Source organism: Macaca thibetana, chromosome 11, assembly GCF_024542745.1.
Source record: "Macaca thibetana thibetana isolate TM-01 chromosome 11, ASM2454274v1, whole genome shotgun sequence".
Lineage (NCBI taxonomy): Eukaryota > Metazoa > Chordata > Mammalia > Primates > Cercopithecidae > Macaca > Macaca thibetana.
Window position 1 is genome coordinate 96878759 of NC_065588.1, and position 23936 is coordinate 96902694.

At 39.1% G+C, this 23936-nt stretch overlaps 1 protein-coding gene across 7 annotated transcripts in view; it reads left to right on the forward strand.

The window, feature by feature from the left end:
• Window positions 1–23936, forward strand: part of NR1H4 (nuclear receptor subfamily 1 group H member 4) — an 85553-nt gene that overhangs the window by 45525 nt on the left and 16092 nt on the right. For 4 of the 7 annotated variants that reach the window (XM_050746624.1, XM_050746627.1, XM_050746622.1 and 1 more), the window contains 5 exons: window positions 9516–9668; window positions 11612–11745; window positions 13211–13309; window positions 13640–13739; window positions 17376–17522. In XM_050746624.1, coding sequence (XP_050602581.1) covers window positions 9516–9668; window positions 11612–11745; window positions 13211–13309; window positions 13640–13739; window positions 17376–17522 — 633 coding nt within the window. The remainder of the gene's footprint in view (window positions 1–9515; window positions 9669–11611; window positions 11746–13210; window positions 13310–13639; window positions 13740–17375; window positions 17523–23936) is intronic. The other 3 variants (XM_050746628.1, XM_050746623.1, XM_050746626.1) reach the window with 1 other exon arrangement.

Here is a 23936-nt window from a genome sequence, read left to right on the forward strand (position 1 = left end):
AGATGAGATTACTTGTTTTTTCCTTTGCTGATTTGTTTGAGTTTCTTATAGATTCTGGATACTAGTACTTTGTCAGATGCATAGTTTGTAAATATTTTCTTCCATTCTCTGGGTTGTCTGTTCACTCTGATAATTATTTCTTTTGCTGTGTAGAATCTTTTTAGTTTAATCAGGTCCCATTTATTTATTTGTTTGTTTTTTGTTGCATTTGTTTTTGGGGTTTTAGTCATGATGTACCTGGCACTCTTACCGTGCTCAATAATCATTAAATGCTATTTTGTTGATGAATTCTTATTTGGTATTCCTCTGTTCATCCAGCCTCCCCAGTTGGGGTCATACACTGTTTTCAAAACTCTCCCTATTCCTATTAATTAACCCAATTCTTTATTCAGCAAGTATTATTAAGTACCAATTTGTATGCCAGGCTGTATTCTAAGCATAGGAGATGCCTTGGTGAGCAAACCAGACCAAATTGTTGCCTTCATAGTCACCATTCTAAAGCAAAAGCAGAAAAACAGTCTACATAACTGAGCTAAAGTAGACAAAAAGAGAAAACAGTCAAGCAAACAAAAAGATTAAGAAATATAAAATCAGTAAAAGAGTATCGAAAAGAAGATAGAGAAAAATGCAATGGTAACAAGATAATTTCCAGGGGACATGAACTGATATTCCATATAAACACATAGGTGATGAGGCAAGACAAACTAAGATGATAAAAACTAAATTTAAAAAAGAGAACATGTTTAAAGCAAACATATAAACAATATGTATGAGTAGTGATTAAAAGAAATGTCCTAAAGCATAAATTACTAAATGAGAAAAGTTACAAATCTACACCCAAGAAAAAGTGGAAATAGGCATTTAAGCAGGAGTTTGGAGGTGAAAGGTTTAACCCCACAGAACAAACGAATTCACTTGGGCTCAGGCAGCTACAAGCAGCATCAGGCACCTCCCAGTGCTGGAATTCACCTATTAGGAACCCAGACCACCCCTAGGAACCCCAGGGAAGATGCTGGGAGCAGGTACTGGTCACTGTGGGCCACCAGCTTCTGGGAGTTTGCCTACCTGGCACTTTAAATAGTTGTTGAAGATATCCAAAACCAAGTGCCAGCAGAGCATCATAACCTCTGTCCTCATCCTCTCAGTAGACATCCAGTAGGTCTGACAGTGTCAGTGGGCTTTTGCTTTCTACTCCTTTAGACTCCTTCATCACTTAATAAGCATTTTGTGAAAGCAATGAGTGCACGTGATTCCAAAGTCAAATGGTAAGAAAGGCATATCATTAGGAAAAAGCCCCAGCCCTACCCTCTTCACCTGCTCCTACAGGCAACCCCTAAGAACCACTTCAGTTTTCTTTGCTTTTTGTATTGTTCTTTCTTTCTTTCCTCTTTCTCTTTTCCTTCCTTCCTTCCTTCTTTCCTTTCCTTCCTTCCTTTCTTTCTTTCTTCTTTCTTTCTTTCTCTTTCCCTCCCTCCCTCCTTTCCTTCCTTCCTTCCTTCTTCTTTCTTTTCTTTCTTTCTTTCTTTCTCTTTCTTTCTTTCTTTCTTTCTTTCTTTCTTTCTTTCTTTCTTTCTTTCTTTCTTTCTTTCTTTCTTTTTCTTTCTTTCTTTCTCTCTCTCTCTTTCTTTCCTTCCTTCTTTCCTTCTTTTTCCTGCCTTCCTGCCTTCTTGCCTTCTTGCTTTCTTGCTTTCTTTTTTGACAGAATCTCGCTCTGTCGCCCAGGTTGGAGTGCAATGGCGCTATCTCAGCTCACTGCAAGCTCCGCCTCCCAGGTTCATGCCATTCTCCTGCCTCAGCCTCCTGAGTAGCTGGGGCCACAGGTGCCTGCCACCAAGCCCGGCTAATTTTTTGTACTTTTAGTAGAGACGGGGTTTCACGGTGTTAGCCAGGATGGTCTCGATCTCCTGACCTCGTGATCCACCGGCCTCTGCCTCCCAAAGTGCTGGGATTAGAGGCGTGAGCCACTGCACCCAGCTGTTGTGTGGATGGTCTTTATTTATTTCTGTAATACCATTTTCCCTCCCAACAAACATGGAAGAAAAAAAGAAGGGACTGGTGGGAAGAAATGCCCTGGAGGACACACCTCTCCAATCTTTGCAGTTTTGAAGAGGGAGTGTTGAGGTGGAAGGCTTGGGGATATGGGGAGGATGGCCAGTCCCTCCTCTTGTCTCCCAGGTGGCTCTTGGCAGCCTTATAAAGCTTAAACTCATCAGTTATTTTGGAGACAATGCTTTTAAAAGAGTTGGAAGTCTGGGATATATGCTTAAATGGAAACTGGTTGAGATATCTCCAAAGCAATTTGCACACCTCCATCTTCCACTGCACTGAGTTCTCTTGGTCCCACTGGGGCTGCATGCACAGCAGCATGCAGTTCTTGTACAGTCTCTGGAGTCTGAAGGAGTTCCATTTGATTTTATCAATGATCTGCACAACTACCTCTTTCCTAGTTAGGGTGTGTCAGGCCAACTTCATGGTTGCCAAGTTACCCTGGTCGATGGTCTTGATGAGCCAGTAGTTTCCAGGAGGGGTATCCTCAGCAGAGATGCCTGAGAGGTCCTGCAGTATGTTGAATGATAGGGCTTGGAGTCAGGGTGTCCCAAGGTAGGCTCAAATTTGGGAAACGCTGATTAAAAGCTTGGTCCAGATCATCTCAAAAGAATAAAACTTCCAAAGCCCACCTGATGACCTAATCTTTATAATAGAGTCAAAACACAATGCCAGAGAAAAATAAAAATAAACAAAAACAAATACTAACACACTAAATTTAAAAAGCAAAATAAGAAAAAGAGATACGAATTTGTAGCTTTCCTTTCTTATAATGTCTTTGTATAGTTTTGGCATTAGGGTAATGCTGGCCTCATAAAATAAGTTAGAAAGTGTTCCCTCTGCTTGTGTTTTCTGGAAGAGATTGTACAGAATGGTATCATTTCTTCTTTAAATTCTTGACATTTAAATGCTTGACAGAATAAACCAGTGAAACCATCTGGGCCTGTTGCTTTCTGTTTTAGGTTATTAATTATTGATTCAATTTCTTTAATAGTATAGGCCTATTTTGATGACCAATTTCTCCTTGTTGAGTTTCGGTAGGGTATATGTTTCCAGGAATTTCATCTAAGTTATCAAATTTGCAGGCTTAGAGTTATTCGTATTTCTTTATTTTCCTTTTAATGTCCATGGGATTAGTAATGATGGGCCTCTCCTTCATTTCTGATATTGGTAATTTGTGTCTTCTCTCTCTCTCTTTTCTTGGTTAGCCTTGCTGAGCTTGGTTAGCCTAGCCTTATTAATTTTATAGATCTATTTTAGTGAATCTATTAATTTTTATTGATCTATTTAAAGAACCAGCTTTTGGTTTCAGTGATTTTTCTCTATCATTTTCTTACTTTCAATTTCATTGATCTCTGCTCTAAAGTTTACTTTTTTTTTTTTTTTTTTGCTTATTTTGGATTTAATTTGTTCTTTTCTAGCTTCCTAAAGTGAAAGCTTAGATTATTGATTTTAGATCTTAATCAATATATGCATTTTAGTGCTATAAATTTCTCGTAAACACTGCTTTTGCCACATCCCATACATTTTGATCAATTGCATTTTCATATCCATTTAGTTCATTTTCACTTAGTTCTTTAAGTAGTCACCTCTATATCTTCTATATGCATTATGTGTAACCTTTTAGAAATGCTTTGTGATGTAAGATGTGTTATATTCCTATATTTCTCTAAATCAAATTTAATCTCTTCTAAGTTCATAACTCTCCCGGCTGATGTGAAGTTCATTTGGTCTGTGTTTGAGAATACTCCTTCCTCCAGGATCGTGCGCAAACCTCAGGATCATGTTCAAATTTTAATTGGTCCCTTGAATATGAACAACTCAGCCACAGTCCAGCATGGACATCTTACCCTAGGGTTTTCAAGGCCATGGTTCTTAGTATCTTCCTGTCCTCATCTCAGAACTACATCATTGGAGATCTGTCACTCCTCTAGAAGCTCTTTATTAGTGCTGGTTCAATACTCACAGAACCTCCCAGACTCATCCCATTCCCAATTTACAAGCATTGACCTCCACCTTCAACATCTTTGAGATGATCCAATATAACCGTTTCAATGAGAGGTTGAAAACAAAAATCGTACGTGAGAGTTATCTTTATTTAGAGACAGAAACATTGCAGCTTTTGTGCCAGCAAGTGAAGAAGAGTTTCTGCCCTCTTGGGATGGAAAAGAAAATGAAAAAGCAATAGAAGCAAGAACAAAGCACACATAAATACCTTGATCAGTTATCCATTCATCTTAATGTTCCTACAATTATTGCAAAACAATCATTTATGAACTCAAATTGGGGAAGGTAACAAGTTTGTTATGGGCTGGCACTTGCCATGCTGTGTAAAACTTGGGTAGATTCATGTCTCAAGATAATTTTTAAAAATGTAAACTTCCTACTAAAAGGACAGCATAAGGCAGTGGTTAAGAGCACAGAGTCAGCTGGGCACAGTGGCTCATGCCTGTAATCCCAACAGTTTGGGAGGTTGAGGCAGGAGGATTGCTTGAGTCCAGGAGTTTGAGACCAGCCTAGAAAACATAGCTAGACTCAGTCTCTACACAAAATTTAAAAATTATTAATAGCTGGGCATAGTGGGGTGCACCTGTAGTCCCAGCTACTCAGGAGGCTGAGGTGAGAGGATCGCTCGAGCCCAGGAGTTTGAGACGTCAGTGAGCTATGATTGCACTGTGCGCTCCACCCTGGGCGACAGAGCAAGACCTTGTCTAAAAAAATAAAAAATAAAAAGAGTGCAGAGGGTGAGCTTATCAAAGTTCACATCTGAACTCTACCATTTGTTCTCTGCAGGACCTTGAACAAATTAACCTCTTTGTAACTCAGTCTCCTCTTTGGTAAGAAAGCGATAATAATAGTATCTGCCTCATTGGATTGTTATGAATAGGAAATGAATTGCCATTTACCATTTTAGAACAGTGCCTGGCACAAAATAAGTGCTGTATATGTGGAGACAGATCTAGAAGCTGTCTCCATTTAGGTCATCTTGAATGGAAAGATATCTAATTACTCACCTCTGTGTGTTTGCTGCTATTTTAAAAGCTTGTAGACCCTTAAAGTTTTACAACATCAACCAAAATTTTATTGATTGCAAAGTAGTGGGTGGCCTACTACCAGTGGCTACCAGTATCAGTCACTGGAGTCTGGTACGTGCATGTGTATGTACACATATGTGTGTATGACTTGAGAATAGGGTGTGGTATGTGGCTTCCACCAGTATAAAGAAGCACGAGAATTGCTTAAACCCGGGAAGCAGAGGTTGCAGTGAGCTGAGATCATGCCACTGCACTTCAGCTTGGGCCACAGAGCAAGGCTCCATCTCGGAAAAGAAAAAAAAAAAATAGAGGTAGAAAAGCAGTGTGCAATATTCTGCAGAATCGAGGAATCCATATAAAAGTACCATCCTTTAGCTGTTTGCTTGCTACCCCAGGGATCCCACTGGTGCTACACATTCCCCAGATGGCAATGCCAACTCTGTCTACTCATCCTGTATTACTAGCAAGGCTCTGTTCCTCAGTGAATTTCCTTTCCATTCATTTTCAAATGACTTTTCTGATATGAGCATTGTTGAATATGCACAAGAAAGAGCAAGACAGAGGCAGAGTTATGTGTATGGATAGATTTGCATAAGTATAAATACAGTATATGTACCCATATTTAAATGATATAATGATAATATTGTGTTGCTATCTCAGAGTGAAAGCTAATTAATTCAACTATTGAGATGATAATGATTTCTTTTTCAGTTAATACCAGAGTCAAAAAACCCTGCAGAATGATTCCACGCACTGTTCCTTTGACTCATCTTGGAAGAAAGAGTTTTATTCTGTTAACTATTAAGCTGTCTATCAGTATCTATGACAGTTTTAAAGGAAATCATTCCTGGGAGGGGCAGAAGATTATTAGTAGGAAGGCTGACTCATGTAGGCTCAAGAGGACATTGAGGTCATGATTTGGTACCAGGAAAGAAAAAGTCCTCTTTTTGCTTTTAGTCTCTTAAAATGCATGCTTTGGTATTTGCACTCTCAATATCAACACTGATCTGCAGCACAAAGTCTTTTTTTAGACTTTATTTGGTTGGATTTGACATTTAGGAAAATGTTAAGATCTCTCCTACTGAAATTTACACCATCTGAAAAATTCACAAGCAAGTCCGTGACTTTCTTAACCTTGACATCTCTAACTTTTCCTTCAGCCTCTGTTTTCATATTTCACGAGTTACCAAAGCCTGATATTCTCTCTGTTTCCTCTTTTCTATTCTGTCCCACTTTAGTTCAGACATTGGTAGCCTCTCAGTTGTATTATGGCAATAGTCTCCTGTCTCTAGTCTCCAATACCCATTTCACCTTTCTTTACCTTGCTCTAAGGAGCTTCCCAACATACAGGTTAGGTCATACTCTCCCCTGTCAAAGCCTTTAATGGCTTTCCTCTTTCAACATGGTAAAGACTCAACTCCTTTGCTTGGTATTCAAGGACACTTCATCAGATTCTGTTCCTACTACAAGTGCTTACCCGTCTCCCACTAATTCTCTCCATACTCTACCCTACTGCTACCAAGACGGAGTATCCACCCTTTCTTGGAATTTTCATAACACCCTGTTTGTTCATTTTTCTGAATGTCTTTCCTCCCTCATGGTCCATGTTTCTAAAACCTTACTTATTCTTCAAGGCCCAAATCAAATTCTATTTCCTTCATGGACCTCTCCCTGATTCTGGCTACTCTTAATTAATCAGGATCACTCCCAGTCTATACAATGCCTTTTCTTCGAGGCACTTGACTTCTAGCAGTTAGGAAATCGTCATATTATACTTACCTTGTTAGAACAATTTTTAAGTGCCTTCTGCTGGAAAATTGTCATAAGAAATATGCAGCTCTACATGGGTGCAATGTAATTGCTGCCTCTCCTCCTTAAACGTGGCACAATCTTTACAAGCATATGGTGTGGACCTGCTTCTACATTTCAATAATTTATTCCTTGTTTAGCTATCTTATTACTCATATTTTGTATTATGCTGTAAATTTACTTCTGTTTATTCCAACTAAGTATGCAACTCTGAAGACAAGAAATGTCTTATTCATCTTGGTATTTCCCAGGTCAGAGAATGCAGCTTTCAGATAGTTTTTACTTAACAGTAAATTATTTTACTCTCTTATGACCCAAGGGTGGTAATTGCAAGACAGTGGTTAAGAGTACAGGCTTTAGTGCATGACTGCCTGGGTTTGAACCTTCCTAGCCAACTACTAACCATGTGATCATGGCCAAGGTACTTAAACTCTCTGTACCTTTTTTCTTCATCTATGATATGGGGACAAATAATACTATCTTCATCATAAAATTGATATGACAATTAAATCATAACACCCTGTTTTAAACCCTCCATTTAAATCAGTAAATGGAGGTAAAGTTGTTCAAACAATAGCTACTAAGTGCTTAATAAATGTTAGATATTATTCCAACAGTCTGTTAAAATAAGAAGGACTCCTCTCAGTTTTGATAGAGACATGAAGACACTAGATGCTACATTCCAAGGTGAGCCCATCTGGCAGAAATTTCACAGTGGATATTCAAGTACTAGTTAAACATGTCACTTATTTTGAGAGAATGAAGAGATCAGGAGTTGGAAATTACAGAGAGGTCTTGTAAAGATTTTGGAGCATGTGACTAGTGTGCTGTGTGAATCTTACATCCCTACTACAAAGGAGAATGTTGGAAGTGGGAGTGTCTGTCCCTCGGGCCACCACTGGAACGTGTAGTAACTTTTTGAGGATTGGAAAATGGTGTCCCCTTGTGTCCCCAAAATGTATACTGAAGAGGTCCTATTGCTCCAAGCCCAATGAAAGAGTCTTCAAGATGATTACTTGAGTAGGTTGACATGTATCCCCTGAAGCTGATAGACATGGGGACTTTGTGTCTCACTTTCACTTGAGAAGTTGAAAGGCAGGAAGCCGGGTGGCTGACTGCTCCTGGATAAGTGGGAGAGATTTCTCTGCTCCACAGAGATTGCTAGATCAGAGAAAGCCATTATGGGGTTATCTTAGGTCCATGTCAAGAGAACCACAAGGAGTGACCTCAGTGTAAAAATCGTGGAGTGAATCGCCAAATTCCTAGATGTTGAAGGAGACACATACCATGGGCTAGAATAGAGATGTATTTGCCCTCATCAAAAAAGTTCAGATGAGGCTGGGTGTGGTGGCTCATGCCTGTAATCCCAGCACTTTGGGAGGCTGAGGCGGGCAGATCATTTGAGGTCAGGAGTTTGAGACCAGCCTGGCAAACATGGTGAAACCCCATCTCTACTAAAAATACAAAAATTAGTCGGGCATGGTGAGTGGCACTTTTCATCCCAGCTGCTCCAGAGGGTGAGACAGGAGATTCGCTTGAACCCGGAAGGCAGAGGCTGCATGAGCCGAGATTGTGCCACTGCACTCTAGCCTGGGTGACAGAGTGAGACACTGTCTCAAAAAAAACAAAAAACAAAAAACAAAGTTCAGATGAAAGTATCCCAAAGATGAGAAGTCTCTAAAGAACCCAACCCAATGGAGAGTCAACTTTGAAAACTTGCTACACACAAACCGGCTTACAGCAACACTAGTCCAGTAACTGCCTTCCTGTCATTTCTTCTCTTACCTCTCTCACAGTCCTCTCCCTATTCAACACTGCCTCCTTGACTCTGAAAGTGTCAGGAACTATGGTTAGTCAGATGGAGGAGAAAGCAGAAAGTGGGGAAATGGAGCAGCAGAGTTGAAGCCGGTTACCTCCCTTTTTCACTCTAGGCATCTTACCTGTTAATAGGCTGCAGCTGTGCTATGCCTTCTTGGGGGAGATGTTTGCTTTTAGCTCAAGGTTGGCATTTTTATTATTATGCCAGGCTGGCATATAAAGTACTGAATTGAAACCTTGAATGCCATTTTCTCCCTGAATGCCTGGTTAACAGCAACTCACTTTCCAAAACTTAGCTCAATGCTCACTTCCTATCCTGACCTCTTTATCCCAAACTGAGGAGTCTGTGTGTTTGCTCTGCCGCCATGCAGTGTTTAGAGCCCAGACAACATGTAATTCCACTTGTTTCGTTGTTTGTGTGTCTTTGTCCTCAGCCAACCTTTAAACTCTCGGAGCCCAGGGGTGAATTGTTTGCCTTTGTACCCTCGGCACTTAGTGCTCAGTGGCATAGAATTGTCCCCCAATAAAGATCTATGAAAGTAATTTATCTTAGAAAACAAATTCACATTTTTCCTAAGAGAGGCTATAATTCAAACTTGTCTTTATTTCTGAAAGATAAATTAAAAACAACAGCCTTCTTGACAACACAATGTCATATAAAGTATTTGTCACTGGTGTGTTCAAGGGTGGCCTGGGTGCTCTTTAGCAGTTTGTGAGAAAATGTCCTGGCATCTCTCAATCCATACCTGTGTTTTTCCTGAGAAGCTGTAAGAGGACTTTTTACACTTTTCAGTGTTTCTCCCACAGGTTTCTTCAGGAGAAGCATCACCAAAAACGCCGTGTACAAGTGTAAAAACGGGGGCAACTGTGTGATGGATATGTACATGAGAAGAAAGTGTCAAGAGTGTCGACTAAGGAAATGCAAAGAGATGGGAATGTTGGCTGAATGTATGTATACAGGTATTCACTTCAAGCAATTACATTTCACTAAAAATCTCTTAAGGAGGCAGATGTCAGGTAACTCATCACGACAGTGCTACTTCACATATTAAAGAAGGAACCTACTAAGCCATCTAAGTTCTTGAAAAGGGTAATGAACCACTGAAATTGTCCAAACTGTCAACTAAAGAGCATTTTAGTCACCCAAAAGAAATGTCTATTTTTGTTGTTGTTGTTCTTTGTCGCAGTGAACTATACATGGAGCCCAGTGGCATTAGCATACCATTCAAGTAACGTGCTTTAATAAGCTATGAATGACAGTCTAAAAGTTTCCTCTAAATTTGATTTTAATATACTTATTATGTATTGCTTAATTAGCATACAAATTCACTATTGTGGAAAAAAATAAGAGTGCTTTATAAGGTATAACTGCCTCTGAATTGTCTAAATAGAGTTTTAAACCAAGTCATTTTATTAAGAATCTGTCTTAGTGCAGCTTTGAACCAATTTGTATAGGTTTACACCGGAAATTAACTACTCCCAGTTTTAATATAATTTTGTCCTTCTATCTGATAAGGAGACACTGTATTAAACTGCTGGCTTTGTGAGGAACTATAATCTTCATCAAAAATTGGAATGCATGCTAGTATATAACATAATTAATTTTTCATTCTGCAAATTCTACAGACCACTCAGATTCTGAGATATGTCCTGTTTCTCCTCAAAACACAAATAGACAAACAAATGTCACCAAGGGGATGATAGCATTCAGGCAGGGAATGCCACATGAAATAAAAGCCTTCAGAAGGTGACTCCAGTTCTATTGTTACCAAACTGTACAGGCAACTGGGATGGACCCAGGGAAATAATGCGTGCCGGTTGGGGGAAAATAGGTCTGTGTAAATAATCCAGCTCTGGGTGGATGAAAGTTTTATAGCAGCTGATCACAATCTCATCTTAGCATACATGAAATGAGAGCCTGCAATAGGGGCTGCTGCTGGAATCCAGTCTCACAATGGAAACACTTACTCTGACACTGCGCAGCTCATATTGCTCATCACTTAGATATGAACTTGTTCCAGCTGGAGCTCTGAGGACATTTTGCATGAAGCCACATATAGCAATCTATAATATTTACGAACACAAACTCGTCCAGTAACAGATGCAGATATTTCATGGTTCTATAAAATAAATTACCTGTACAAAGAAATTCCTGGAACTTTGTTTTATTGGCATTGAGAGAAGAGTAAGGATGTTAAATGGGATGAAGGGAAGATTGTTTTACCTTATTTTTAATAGCTCCCTTTAAGTGTAAATCAATGAGGTTGATTGATCATTCAAAGACATTTTTAAAGTCACCTTGTATTATTTTTATTTTTAACTATATTCTCGGGAATTGACACTGTTCTCAAAATTAACAGGATTTTAAAAATATCCCTAAAGGATGCTAACATTTATTTTTCTCAATAAGTTTATATATGTTTAACGTGAAATTCAATATCCTTCTTCTGGTACAATATGTAAACATGGCTGAAACTAATATTAATGGCATGTTTTAAAACACCAATTTTCATGGTCGCCTAGAGCAGGAACAGGGAGAGTGTCATTCACCTTTTCATTGACTGAATCCCTTGCATTTGTACAATGCTTTCGTATCACAAGTTCTTTATATAAAGCCCATTTTTAAATGATCTGATTGCTTTTAATCTACACAAAACTCTATAAGGTAGATATTATTCCCATTTTACAAACGAGGAAACTGAGATTCACAGAGGTTAAACTACTTGTTCAAGATTAAGTCTCAAACCTTGGCCTTCCCTTTTTAAAACGCATAAAGGGCTAGCATTAGTTCTGTGTCATTGCATAGGGGATCTTCTGGGCCAGGTACATATCAGTGGTTTTATGACCACACACCCAACAGTACTTTCTGTGATTGGTGAAGTCTCTATGCTTATTTATTTTAGGCTTGTTAACCGAAATTCAGTGTAAATCTAAGCGACTGAGAAAAAATGTGAAGCAGCATGCAGATCAGACCATGAATGAAGATAGTCAAGGTCGTGACTTGCGACAAGTGACCTCGACAACCAAGTCATGCAGGGTAATAATATGCAATGGTGTCTGCCAAGACTGGCAGGAACTGAGTTTCTAGGTACATAGTGAGCTGGCCAGGAGGCTTTCAAATTAAAGCCACAGGCACAGCTGAATTTCTAGTCCAATTGTTCATTAAAATGGATTCCTAATACATACTTTGATGTAAACATTCAAATAGTAGCAGTGCATAAACTAAAAAGTGAAAGTTTTCCTTCTCTCTGACTCCATTCCAGTCCTACTACCTAGTGTTTGCCAGCAGGAATGATTTGGTGTATAAAATGGATTTTTTCCCACTGAGTATTGACCATTTTTTCCCTCTTTTTGAGAAGAAAGGCTCAAACTGGGAAGAATGTGGTCTCAATAGAGGCTATGGATTAATCCTTATAAATGAGTAAAACAGGGTGAATACACATGTGTGGACCCATAGAGAAAAGTGCTACACACTGAGGTCACAAATTTCTCAAGAAATCCATTGAGCAACTCAAGACAAAATAGGGGAACATCATCCAAGATGTTTAGACAAACACATTGTGAGAATGCACAGGACATTTGATGGAATTTTATTTTGCCATTAGCTGAAAAACAAATAAGCTACGATTGTCCAAACCATACCCTTCTCAATATTTATTCATTATTGACAAAACTTTATCCACATTTAGTTTTATAAATCCATAATTTTATATTTATTTAAGAAAAAGTATTTTATATGAAAGCATTATTTTGCCATAGTGCTTCGTCAGTAACACTTTGGTATAAGAAAGCAAAGAGTTGACATAATTATTCACACTCTTCAAAAGATGCTGTAGAGGGAGAAGGAGATGTTTGGGGTCTGAATTGTCCAGATTATTGACTCTCTATTTTAGAGGTTGACAAACATTTTTCTTTAAAGAGCTTTGCCCACATAGTATCTACAACAACTACTCAACTCTACCATTTTAGTGCAAAAGTAGCATAGACAACACATAAACAAATGAGTGTGGCTGTGTTACAATCCAATGGATTTGGTCCATGGACCACAGTTTGTTGATCCCTCCTCCACATGAGTACTCTTAGATGATTTCTCCAAGTGGAATTCATGTTGAATACCATATGAATGTAGTATTCATAGTAGTCATACTATGTGAGAACCTTTCATTAGTTATAATTAAAGCTTGAACTTTCAGTGACCTTCAATATGAATGGGCTCACTAGTCTTCATATCCAGACTACCATTTATTCCTAAGAAATACACAAGTGGAATATTTTGTTATTCATATTTTATAGATGGGAAAATACAGTGAAATGTGATATGGCCTGCCCGAGGACCCAGAGAAAGAAATTATACACTCTATTAGAGCTCATAATTCCTGCTGTATTTATGGCTTTTTAAAAAAAATAATTTCTGCTATTAGTTCCCTCCAGATGAATGCCCATATAGAAAGAAAGCTTTATACACAACTTCCCTAACACCTTTTATTTTCTTGCCAGTGTAGGAGAAAACTGAACTCACCCCAGATCAACAGAATCTTCTACATTATATTATGGATTCATATAGCAAACAGAAGATGCCTCAGGAAATAACAAATAAAATTGTATGTATAATATCTGAAAATATGTGGGTTTAATGTTAATATTTCCTGGAGATTTTACTGCCTTGAAGGTATAATTTATATGTGAATATGTTACTTTGAAATGATTAGAGCTGAGAATTCAAGTTAGACTTTTAAACTCTTAGCAACATTAAACAATTCAAGAGTAAGAAGTCTCCCATCTATCTTGATAATTGCCCTCCAAAGATCTGAGAAACAGTAAGATGAGTTTTCAAATTTTATCATCTAAATCTAGTTTTTCTTTAGTCTAATAGGTTTTATATTATCGTTTTCTTATCTACTTATTAATCTTTTTTTTTTCTTAAAATTTAGTTAAAAGAAGAATTCAGTGCAGAAGAAAATTTTCTCATTTTAACGGAAATGGCAACCAATCATGTACAAGTTCTTGTAGAATTCACAAAAAAGCTACCAGGTACTTTTTAAATAATCAAAGTTAATATTTATTGAGAATTTAAATATGCGCTCACAGATTAGATTACCTGTTTTACACACGGTGTTTTATTTTTCAAAACATTCCTGTGAGATCAGCTCTATTTTCAGTATTACTTTGCCAAGTATTTTCACATGTACTTACTTCACTGCTATTCTCTGCAATAGTCTTGTGACATTGAGAAAGGCAGGTCTGTTCTTTGTAAAATGAAAATCATCTAATATCTGATTTAAACTAACAAGTCTAACTACTATAGACATAAGATATTAGAACTAGAAAGGATATTTAAAATAATGTATAATAACTCTTCAAAATCAGTAGATTAAAAATTGAAACTTTGCAAGGTTGTCATTCACCCATTTATTCCTTCAGGAAGCAGTTGTTGATACCTACTCTATACTAAGTGCCTGACTGTTACCTTCAGGGAGAGTGGTCAAAGGTGATAATAATAATAATAATAAATACACATACATACACATACATACAAAGTGCTGTTTGAACAGAGAGGAACTGGTTGCTAATTGTGTCTAGGAAAGATGGAGAGACTTCAGGGAGGATCATATTTGAGTTGAGTCTAAAAGAAAAAGAAGTTTTCCAGTTGGCATGGAGAAGAAGCAGCATTCCAAGATGAGAGATCTGCTTGTTTTTTTGTTTTTGTTTTGTTTTGTTTGAGACGGAGTCTCGCTCTATTGCCCAGGCTGGAGTGCAATGGCATGATCTTGGCTCACCGCAACCTCTGCTTCCCTAGTTGAAGCAATTCTCCTGCCTCAGCCTCCTGAGTAGCTGGGACTACAGGCACATGCCACCACGCCCAGCTAATTTTTGTATTTTTAGTAGAGATGGGATTTCACCATACTGGACAGGCTGGATTCGAACTCCTGACCTCAAGTGTCCTGCCTGCCTTGACCAAAGTGCTGGGATTACAGGAGTGAGCCACCATGCCTGGCCGAGAGATCTGCTTGTTAAAAGACACTGAGGCATACAAGAATAGGATTATTCGAGGTGGGAGAGAAAATTCAGTGTGGTAATAGCATAGTGTCTGTGGTGGGCTCCTAGGTTAGACAATAAGGTAAGTTGGTACCAGACTGATGAAGGCCTAACTAAGGAATTTAATCTGTGTCCCCTGGATAGTAAAGAGATTTTGGTGGTTTTTGTAACAGAGGGAAATGATGAAGTTTTTGTTATACAGAAATGACTTAATCAGGTTCATGTAAGATGAATTTGAATGGAAACGGCCTGGGGGCAGGGAAGATCAGGTAGTATGCTACTGCACAAGTCCAGGCAACAGGGCTTGAAATAAAGCAATAGCAGTGGGGAAGAGAAGAAGAAACAAAAAGAAGAGAGATTCAAAAACTGATAGGGCTTGAGGAACAGTTGCATGTGTAAGGTGAGGGAGAGGGACTTAACTTATCCACACTCATTCTGATGGTGCCAGTATAGAAACTAGAATGTGGGAGTCTTCTTATATCCTAGCCTCAAATTCTTTTTGCCACATCATCAATGCTATCTAAGCTAATGGATTTTAGTTGTTTCAATGTTTATGAAAATATTGGTGTATTGAAATCCCATGGTCTAGAAGAGTGTAATAAATACCTTGTATAGCAGCATAATACTATAATATTAAATTACAGAAGATGACTTCTGATATAGGATGTTAATTAAACATGTTAATTTGCCTTCTTTTTGCCATCATTATGCTATTATTTTATTAAATGTGTCACAGATAGACATAAGCCTACATAAAACTCATAAAGTGTGAGGAGAAAGTTCTCACTATCATTGAAACACTACTATGCTGTCATTTCTTTATTAACAATGAAAGAGGAACTTAATTTACTATATGCTAATTAAACGGAAGACAGTATCAATAAAAAACTGGATGACATAAAAGTAAAAACTGTGGGGGAAAGAACTAGACAAGGGAGATGTTTTTGGTTATTTATGGGAAGAGATTTTGTAAGTTCACATGGTCACTTGGTCTTGAATCAAGAAATAATTGAAGACAAATAAAAACTTTATTCATAAGAAGGTAGCTTATCTGAAAGCAATAGTAACATCTTAGCATCTCTTAATTCCCAGTGCCTAGCTTAATTCCTGAGGGAGTGAGTACAATTATGTGTGTTCAATGAGTAAAGCAGAAGGAAAAAATTTAAAATATGGAAGGAAATAAAAGGCAAAAGACCCTTGAGAAGGAAAAAAATGGACAATAATGACAGAGATAGCATTATTACAAGTAGTAATAGTAGAGATATAGTACCAATACTGAAGGGATATTTTGTGAAAAACTGAATTGAATCATTCCATTCAGTATTCATTGAGCACACCCTGTGCCACGCACTGTCCAGGGTGCTGGAGTCCCTGAAAGCAGTAAGGCATGGCCCCTTTTCTCAAAGAAGCTCTTAGATTCTCTAGGATGGTGGCTCAGTCTTTAGCGTTGTTCTCTCCTCTATACTCCCTTTGCTATTTAGTTCTTCCTAAGCCATTTAGACCCTTACGGTGTTATCTCTATTTATGTGAGTATATGTGCCAGCATGCACATGAGCTTGTGTTTTGTTTCCCATTCATTCATTCATTCAATCCGTCAATTATCCAACAAATAATTCTTAGGTACCTGTTATGTGCCAGGAAACAGAGATACAAAAGAAAATAAAAACAAAGCCTCTACCTCCAAGAAATGTACACTCCAGTAGAGGTGGCAGATAATTAATGAATAAGCAAATAAATCTATAATATCATGTCAGGTGGTGATAAGTTCTATAAATTAAAATAAAGAAGGTAGATACTAGTAGTGGTGGGGAGTGTATTTTAGATTGGGGAATGCTGGAGCAGAGGCTTGATTGCAGGAGGGAGCGGGGCACGGGGCTTGGGGATATCTGGGAAGAACATTCATCTCTGAGGCAAAAAGAGGCTTGTGTGCTCACAGCAGGGCCAGGGGGTCAGTGTGGCTGGAACACAAAAAGTAGGGGGAATAAGGAGTAGAAAATGAGTTCAGAGAAGCTGTTGGGACTGTACCATATAAGCCTGGATAACGACTTTGAATTTTCCAGGCAGTGTTATATTTCATCAGGTTGGCAATTCTTACCATATTTTTCTGATTTTCCCCTACCCTGTGTGTTGCAGTACTAAGTTCAGAGCAGATACACCAATTTGACTTTGATTGGCTTTTTTTTGGGGAAATACTACCCATTCTTTAGCTTGACTAAAGACTCATGAGTTAGCTGAATATTCTGGGTGCATATAAAGTTTTTTCTGGCTTGTAGATGCTTCCAATCTGCAGAGTTGACCCTGTCACATCAGGTGTGACTAACAGAATGGCTCAAAGAAAATCTGCCTGCATCTAGTTTCTGAGGGTTTCTTCATCTGAATCAGTGTATCTATGCCATAATATATGTATCTGCTTGGACTTGACATCTCCCTTTGCCCAGCTTGTTTAATAAATTCTGCTCAATGAAGATAACAACCTCTATTTTGTTGGCGAGTACAAATGGACTCAACTAGACTACCCAATTGTAAAACAACTACAAAATCACTTGATGAAAATGTTTTATCAATGGCAATGATGGTTATCATAAAATATTGTTACTCCTTGATACTAATTTGATTATCATCATTACCTAGGATTTCAAACTTTGGACCATGAAGACCAGATTGCTTTGCTGAAAGGGTCTGCGGTTGAAGCTATGTTCCTTCGTTCAGCTGAGATTTTCAATAAGAAACTTCCGTCTGGTCATTCTGACCTATTGGAAGAAAGAATTCGAAATAGTGGTAAGTGATTTGGCTAATGGTAAAAGAGTTTGTTTCTATGAGTAAAATTGGTGTGCTCCATGAAGGCGGGGCTCTTGCCCATCTTACGCAATGTTATATGCCTGTTGTGCCTAGCATGAAGAATGACTCTAAAAAGATACATGTTAAATAGATAAGACTTCTAGAGGCTTGGTTCAAATATCTCTGTTGTAATAGCAAAGTAGCAAAACTACCCCTTTACCGCACTAAGATGAAGAGCCAAAGGAAGACTTTTGTAAAGATTGGAAAATTCATCTGATTTTTAAAAACTAGCACAAAGGAACTGGGATTCTTCAGCCAAAAAAAAAAAAAAGATTATTTATTTAAAATCTTCAGGTATGTAAGACTAAGTATCCAGCTATTTTATATCTGTATCAAAATAAAATAAGAAGACATTTTAATAGTAACATTTATATGTCATTTACTAGGTTTCAGATACTTTTATTTTTCTTTCTTTCTCTTTTCTTTCTTTTCTTTTTTCTTTTTTTTTTTTTTTTTTAGACAGAGTCTTGCTCTTTGCCCAGGCCGGAGTGTAGTGGTGTGACCTGAGCTCACTGCAGCCTCTGTTTCCCAGGTTCAAGCAATTCTTGTGCCTCAGCCTCCCGAGTAGCTGGGATTATAGGTATGTACCACCACACCCAGCTAATTTTGGTATTTTTAGTAGAGACAGGGTTTCTCCATGTTTCCCAAGTTGGTCTCAAACTCCTGGTCTCAAATGATCAGCCTTACTTGGCCTTCCAAAATGCTGAGATTACAGGTGTGAGCTACCATGCCCGACCAAAGTTAACTTTCTTTTTTTTTTTTTTTTTTTTTTTTTTTTTTGGAGACAGAATCTTGCTCTGTTGCTTAGGCTGGAGTGCAGTGGCGTGATCTTGGCTCACCACAATTTCTCCTTCCTGGGTTCAAGTGATTTTTTTGTGCCTCAGCTTCCCAAGTAGCTGGGACTACAGGTGCACGCCATCACACCCAGCTGATTTTTATATTTTTAGTAGAGACAGGGTTTCACCATGTTGGCCAGGCTGGTCTTGGACTCCTGGCCTCAAGTGATCCACCTACCTCGGCCTCCCAAAGTGTTAGGATTAAAGGCATGAGCCACCACACATGGTCGGTTTCAGACACTTTTCTAAATACATATATGATTTCATCTAATCTTCTCAAATATTCTATGAATAAATACTATTATCATTCCCATTTTGCAGATGAAAAATCTGAGACAAAGAAAGATTAAATAACTTTCCCAATGACAGAGAGGAAGTCTGATTTCAGAAGCTTTGTGTCAGATGGGCGCAGTGGCTCATGCCTATAATCTCAGAACTTTGGGAGTCAGAGGTGGGTAGCTCACTTGAGATCAGGAGTTTAATACCAGCCTGGCCAACACAGTGAAACCCCATCTCTACTAAAAATATAAAAAATTAGCTGGGCGTGGTAGCACTGTAATCCCAGTTACTCAGGAGGCTGAGGCAGGAGAATTGCTTGAACCCGGGAGATGGAGGTTGCAGTGAGTCAAGATCGCACCACCGCACTCCAGCCTGGGCAACAGAGTGAGACTCGGTCTCAAAAAAAAGAAGTTTTGTGTCTTAACCACTGTGCTATACTAACTCTCAAGAGTTGAGATAATAGCACAAGTTACTCAGTGTTTAACTTATTGTGGAGTAACACTGTGACAGGGAAGCTCAAGAGACATTGAGATGAATTACCAGGAATTCTGTGCAATTTATCTTAGAAGATCCTTAAGACAGGATGAGTTCTTATTTTCCCGAGAGATTTCATATATGGGTTGGGAGTGGAGAATGAATGAGATGACTTCTCAAGATCATTTCTTTCTAAAGTATTATCGTCTTATTATTAACCAAAGCAAATTTAAAGACTTTTAAAACCAATATTTTAGGTTAGAGATTAGAGGGAAAGTTTTCAGGCAGTTCTGCATCTGTATTATAAGTGAAATAATTTTTTACAAGGAAACTTATTTTTAATTTTAATGACATATTTCCATAGTCATTGTGTTTTTTCCTAGTTAAAAACAAAAAGTGTAACTAGCATCATTGGTAGATTTTAAAACCACACACTTTAAAAAGATGTATTATTCTTAATATATTCATTGATTTACTAGTCTATCAAATATTTAAGGGCAAGGTACTATGGTGGCAGTGAAGAGAGAAATCAAGCATGTTCTTTCCCCTAAGAAGCTTACAGTCTAATGGGAAGAGATTAACTGTCCATGATTATGATAAAATATGGAAGAGAAAAACAGAGAGATGGTGACTCCTAGTTGACAGAGCTCCAAAAAAGTTTTATTAGCATTTGAGTTGGGACTTGAATGAGATTTGATTTGGATACCCAAGGTGCAGGAGAGAAGGACCAGCAGGAGCAAAGAGAAAGAGGCAAGAAAGCTCAGGGAATGCACACAAAGAAGGGTGAGTAGCTGAGCTGACTGGATTAAGGGTTACATTAAAGGGAAATAGAGAGGAAAAAAAGACAGAATCAGATGATTGAGGGCCTTGGATGCTGGGATAATTATTTTGTTATTTCCCAAGTAACAGGAGACATGGAAGATTTTTGAGCAGAGGAGGGAAAATGTCAAAATCAAGCTTTACAAATTTTCTAGCAGTGTTAGGGTAAGCCAGTACAGAAGTCACCTCTTAGGAGGCAAGAAGTCTCAAAGATGTGACGCTTCCTGTCAGGAGAAATGGAGAGAAGAGAAAGGATCTGGGAGATATATCTTTGCGGCTTATCAACTTTCGAAAGACATTATGTTGTCAAGAAACATGGATTTTGGTCCTGGACTGATTGTGTGTGTGTGTGTCTGTCTATCTGTCTGTCTGTCTCTCTCTCTCTCTCTCTCTGTGTGTGTGTGTGTGTGTGTGTGTTTGTCCAGGCTAAGGGGAAAAGGTTGAATCAGGTAACCTCCAAGGCACCATTCAGTTCTACAAGTCTTACTGCTTTTCTTCTCTTAACTAATTCAATTTTCCTGATGGGTGGTTTAGCTAGTCACTAGGCCAGCTACTGAAGTATCCTGATTTTAAAGCCACAATCAATAACTGACAGTTCAACTTAGGAAAGAATTAAAGGACAGGCTGAATTTTCACATGTATGGATATAATTGTTGTTTTAGACTATTGAACATACACTGGTGGTTCTCTCTTTATGCAGAAAATTATAGTGGCTTCAACCTGTGATGGGCAAGGCCTCAGCAGCTTAGCTTTGTCATTTATTTGATTCTGGCTTCCATGGACTGTGGCACTGCTCCCTTTAAGAAAATCCCAGTCAGCCGAGCACGGTGGCTCACGCCTGTAATCTCACCACTTTGGGAGGCCAAGGCGGGTGGATCACGAGGTCAGGAGATTGAGACCATCCTGGCTAAAACAGTGAAACCCAGTCTCTACTAAAAATACAAAAAATTAGCCGGGCATGGTGGCGGGCGCCTGTAGTCCCAGCTACTCAGGAGGCTGAGGCAGGAGAATGGCGTGAACCTGGGAGGTGGAGCTTACAGTGAGCCGAGATTGCACCACGGTACTCCAGCCTGGGGGACAGAGCAAGACTCCGTCTCAAAAACAAAAAATAAAAAATAAAAAAATAAAAAGAAAAGAAAAGAAAATCCATCAGTAAAATCTAATTCTTACAAAACTAATAAAATAAAAAGGAATGATGACTCATGACAAAATTTATGCATTTTACTGATAGGTCTCTACTCTCTCTACTCTAGCAAATGTGTGTTTGGTTTATTCATGGAGACAGTGGTGATTAAGGATACTGACTGTGGAATCTGGATTGAATATGGGCTCCGCTACTTATTAGCTGCATGTCCCATTTTTTTAAAGCTGTTGAAATAGACCTCATAACCAATTTGATCTCTTTGAAATCATGTTTAACTTTAATATTTATTCTGCAGTCTTGCCTGAAGTTTGATAATAAAAACTTAATAAGACAGGGTTTTCTTCTTTTTGAGTCAGTGTTTTATCCCAGGCACCTAGCACGTGCCTGGCTCAGAGTGGGTGCTCAACAGAATTCTGTGGAACAAATGAAAAAAATGAATGAAGGTGTGTCCAGAGCTATAAAACTGGTCTGTTTATTTACTTTCCAGATGGTTGTTTCCCTGAATATCAGAGTTGTTAATGTCCAAAGCTGACAAGTAACCAACAAAAAGTTGGTTAAACATTCTTCTAAACCTTGCCTATTGTAGTTAATTTGGGGAACAGATATCTCTTTTGCATTTGAGTGTAAGAAAAGGAAAAAGACAGTTTGGATATGGAAATTCTGTTGTGTTCTCTCTCCTCCTCCTCCTCAAAGATGAGTCATTTAAAGTTGATTCAGTTGCCAGACAATGAAAAAGAGGGGTGCAATGTCTGCCATATGAATGAAAATGTTTTAATGAGAGGGCATCTGCAGGAGAATTATCCAGTGGTTGTTACTATCTTTCTTTCCCTGTCTCTTTTTCTCTCCTGGATGCTCAGCTTCCTTAAAAAAAAAAAAAAAATCTTCATCTGGCTCCATCAGATCTCCTGAGTCCTGAGCCAAGTCAGATGCTGCCATTTCCATGATGGCCACTGGGTTAGTACCAGATTCCTTCCCCAGCCTGAGGTAGGGAAAATCCCTTCCACTGTGGGTCAGCTAAAAGGGGAAAAATAGTTTTCCAAAAAGTTTACAAGACTACTAAGAGGAAAATTATGCTTATAGAAAGGCATGTATAAGGCTGAGCATGCTGGCTCACACCTATAATCCCAGCACTTCAGGAGGCCAAGGCAGGAAGATTGCTTGAGCTCAGGAACTTGAGACCAGCCTGGGCCACAGAGCGACACCCCATCTTTACAAAAAAATTTAAAAAATTAGCTGGGCATGGTGGCACGGGTCTGTAATCCCAGCGAGTTGAGAGGCTGAGGTGGGAAGGTCACTGGAGCCCAGGAGGTGGAGGTTGCAGTGAGCTGAGATTGTGCCACTGTACTCCGGCCTGGGTGACGGAGTAAGACCTTGTCCAAAAAAAAAAAAAAGGTGAGGGTCATATATGCATAATGTTTGGATCTATTAATTATAGCACCAGAAAGGTAACAATTATTCAGCACCTACTGTGTGTCTGGCTGTATTCTCAGTGTTTGTGTGAGCTTTGGGTCCTACAGGAAGCAGATATCAACATGGGACTAAATGTGTCAGAAGTTAATTGGGGGAAATGCCTCTGAAGAATAAAGGGGGAGGAAGCAGGGGGAGTCCAGGAGACTCTACACCACCATGCTGATCTGACACCTGTGAAGGGGGAGCAGGAAGGCATGATTGGGCATGAAGAGCATCAGATCAGATCACAGCACAGTCCTGAGAAAGTCTCAGCTAGGCCATTGAAGAGGGACCTAGTCTGAGCTGCCCACTGAATGCACCAGCACTAACACACCCACTATGCTCAGTCACCAGTTGAGACAAGACTGGTCAAAGTGTGTCCTCAGCACTCACAGGGTGGCATCTGGAAGCTATCAGCCAGCCATACTGCCTACTGTGGGCTGTCTTTAAGGGTGATCTGAGTGGGCCATCTCCATGGCTGATATTCTGCTACACGAAAAATATTGTTTGCTCGTTGTAGCACTTTGAGGTAGATATTACCAATTCTATGCCAGACCTAGACCCTGTTAATCCCAGTAACAAAATATCAGTCCCAAGTATCCGTTCGCTCTGATATTACCCTCTAACTTTCCAGCTTGCCACCTTCCGGTACCCTGACTCTAGGGATTCTTTGTTCCAAAACAATGTCCATTGCCGGGTGCGGTGGCTCACACTTGTGATCCCAGCACTTTGGGAGGCTGAGGTGGGTGGATCACGAGGTCAGGAGTTCAAGACCAGCTTGGCCAACATAGTGAAACCCTGTCTCTATTAAAAATACAAAATATTAGCCCAGCGTGGTGGCAGGCGCCTGTAATCCTAGCTACTTGGGAGGCTGAGGCAGGAGAATTGCTTGAACCCAGGAGGTGGAAGCAGCAGTGAGCCAAGATCGTGCCACTGCACTCTAGCCTGGGTGACAGAGTGAGACTCTGTCTCAAAAAACAAACAAACAAAAAACAAAAATCCATTTGTTGACCTTCCATCCACTAACTCTCCAGCCATTGACTCTACTCCCTTTTGCCTAACCACACTTTCCTCAGTACTTGCCTTAGGGTTCGTGGTTCATCAATATGATCATTTCCTTGGATCATTCACCAGATATCCTCAACTCTTTGTCTTTCTTTCACCTAAGAAAACCCTCTGGCTGATGAGTACAACTCTTTACCTACTCTGTGTTTGAGCCTGAGAACTGAAACAGTATGACTGGCTTACCCAAAGTTAGTGATCAAACACTTCAAGTGGACTTCAGTACTTTCCATGTATCCCTTTTCCCTAGTCAGTTCACTCTTGTTCTTATGGAAAATTGTCTTGTACCTT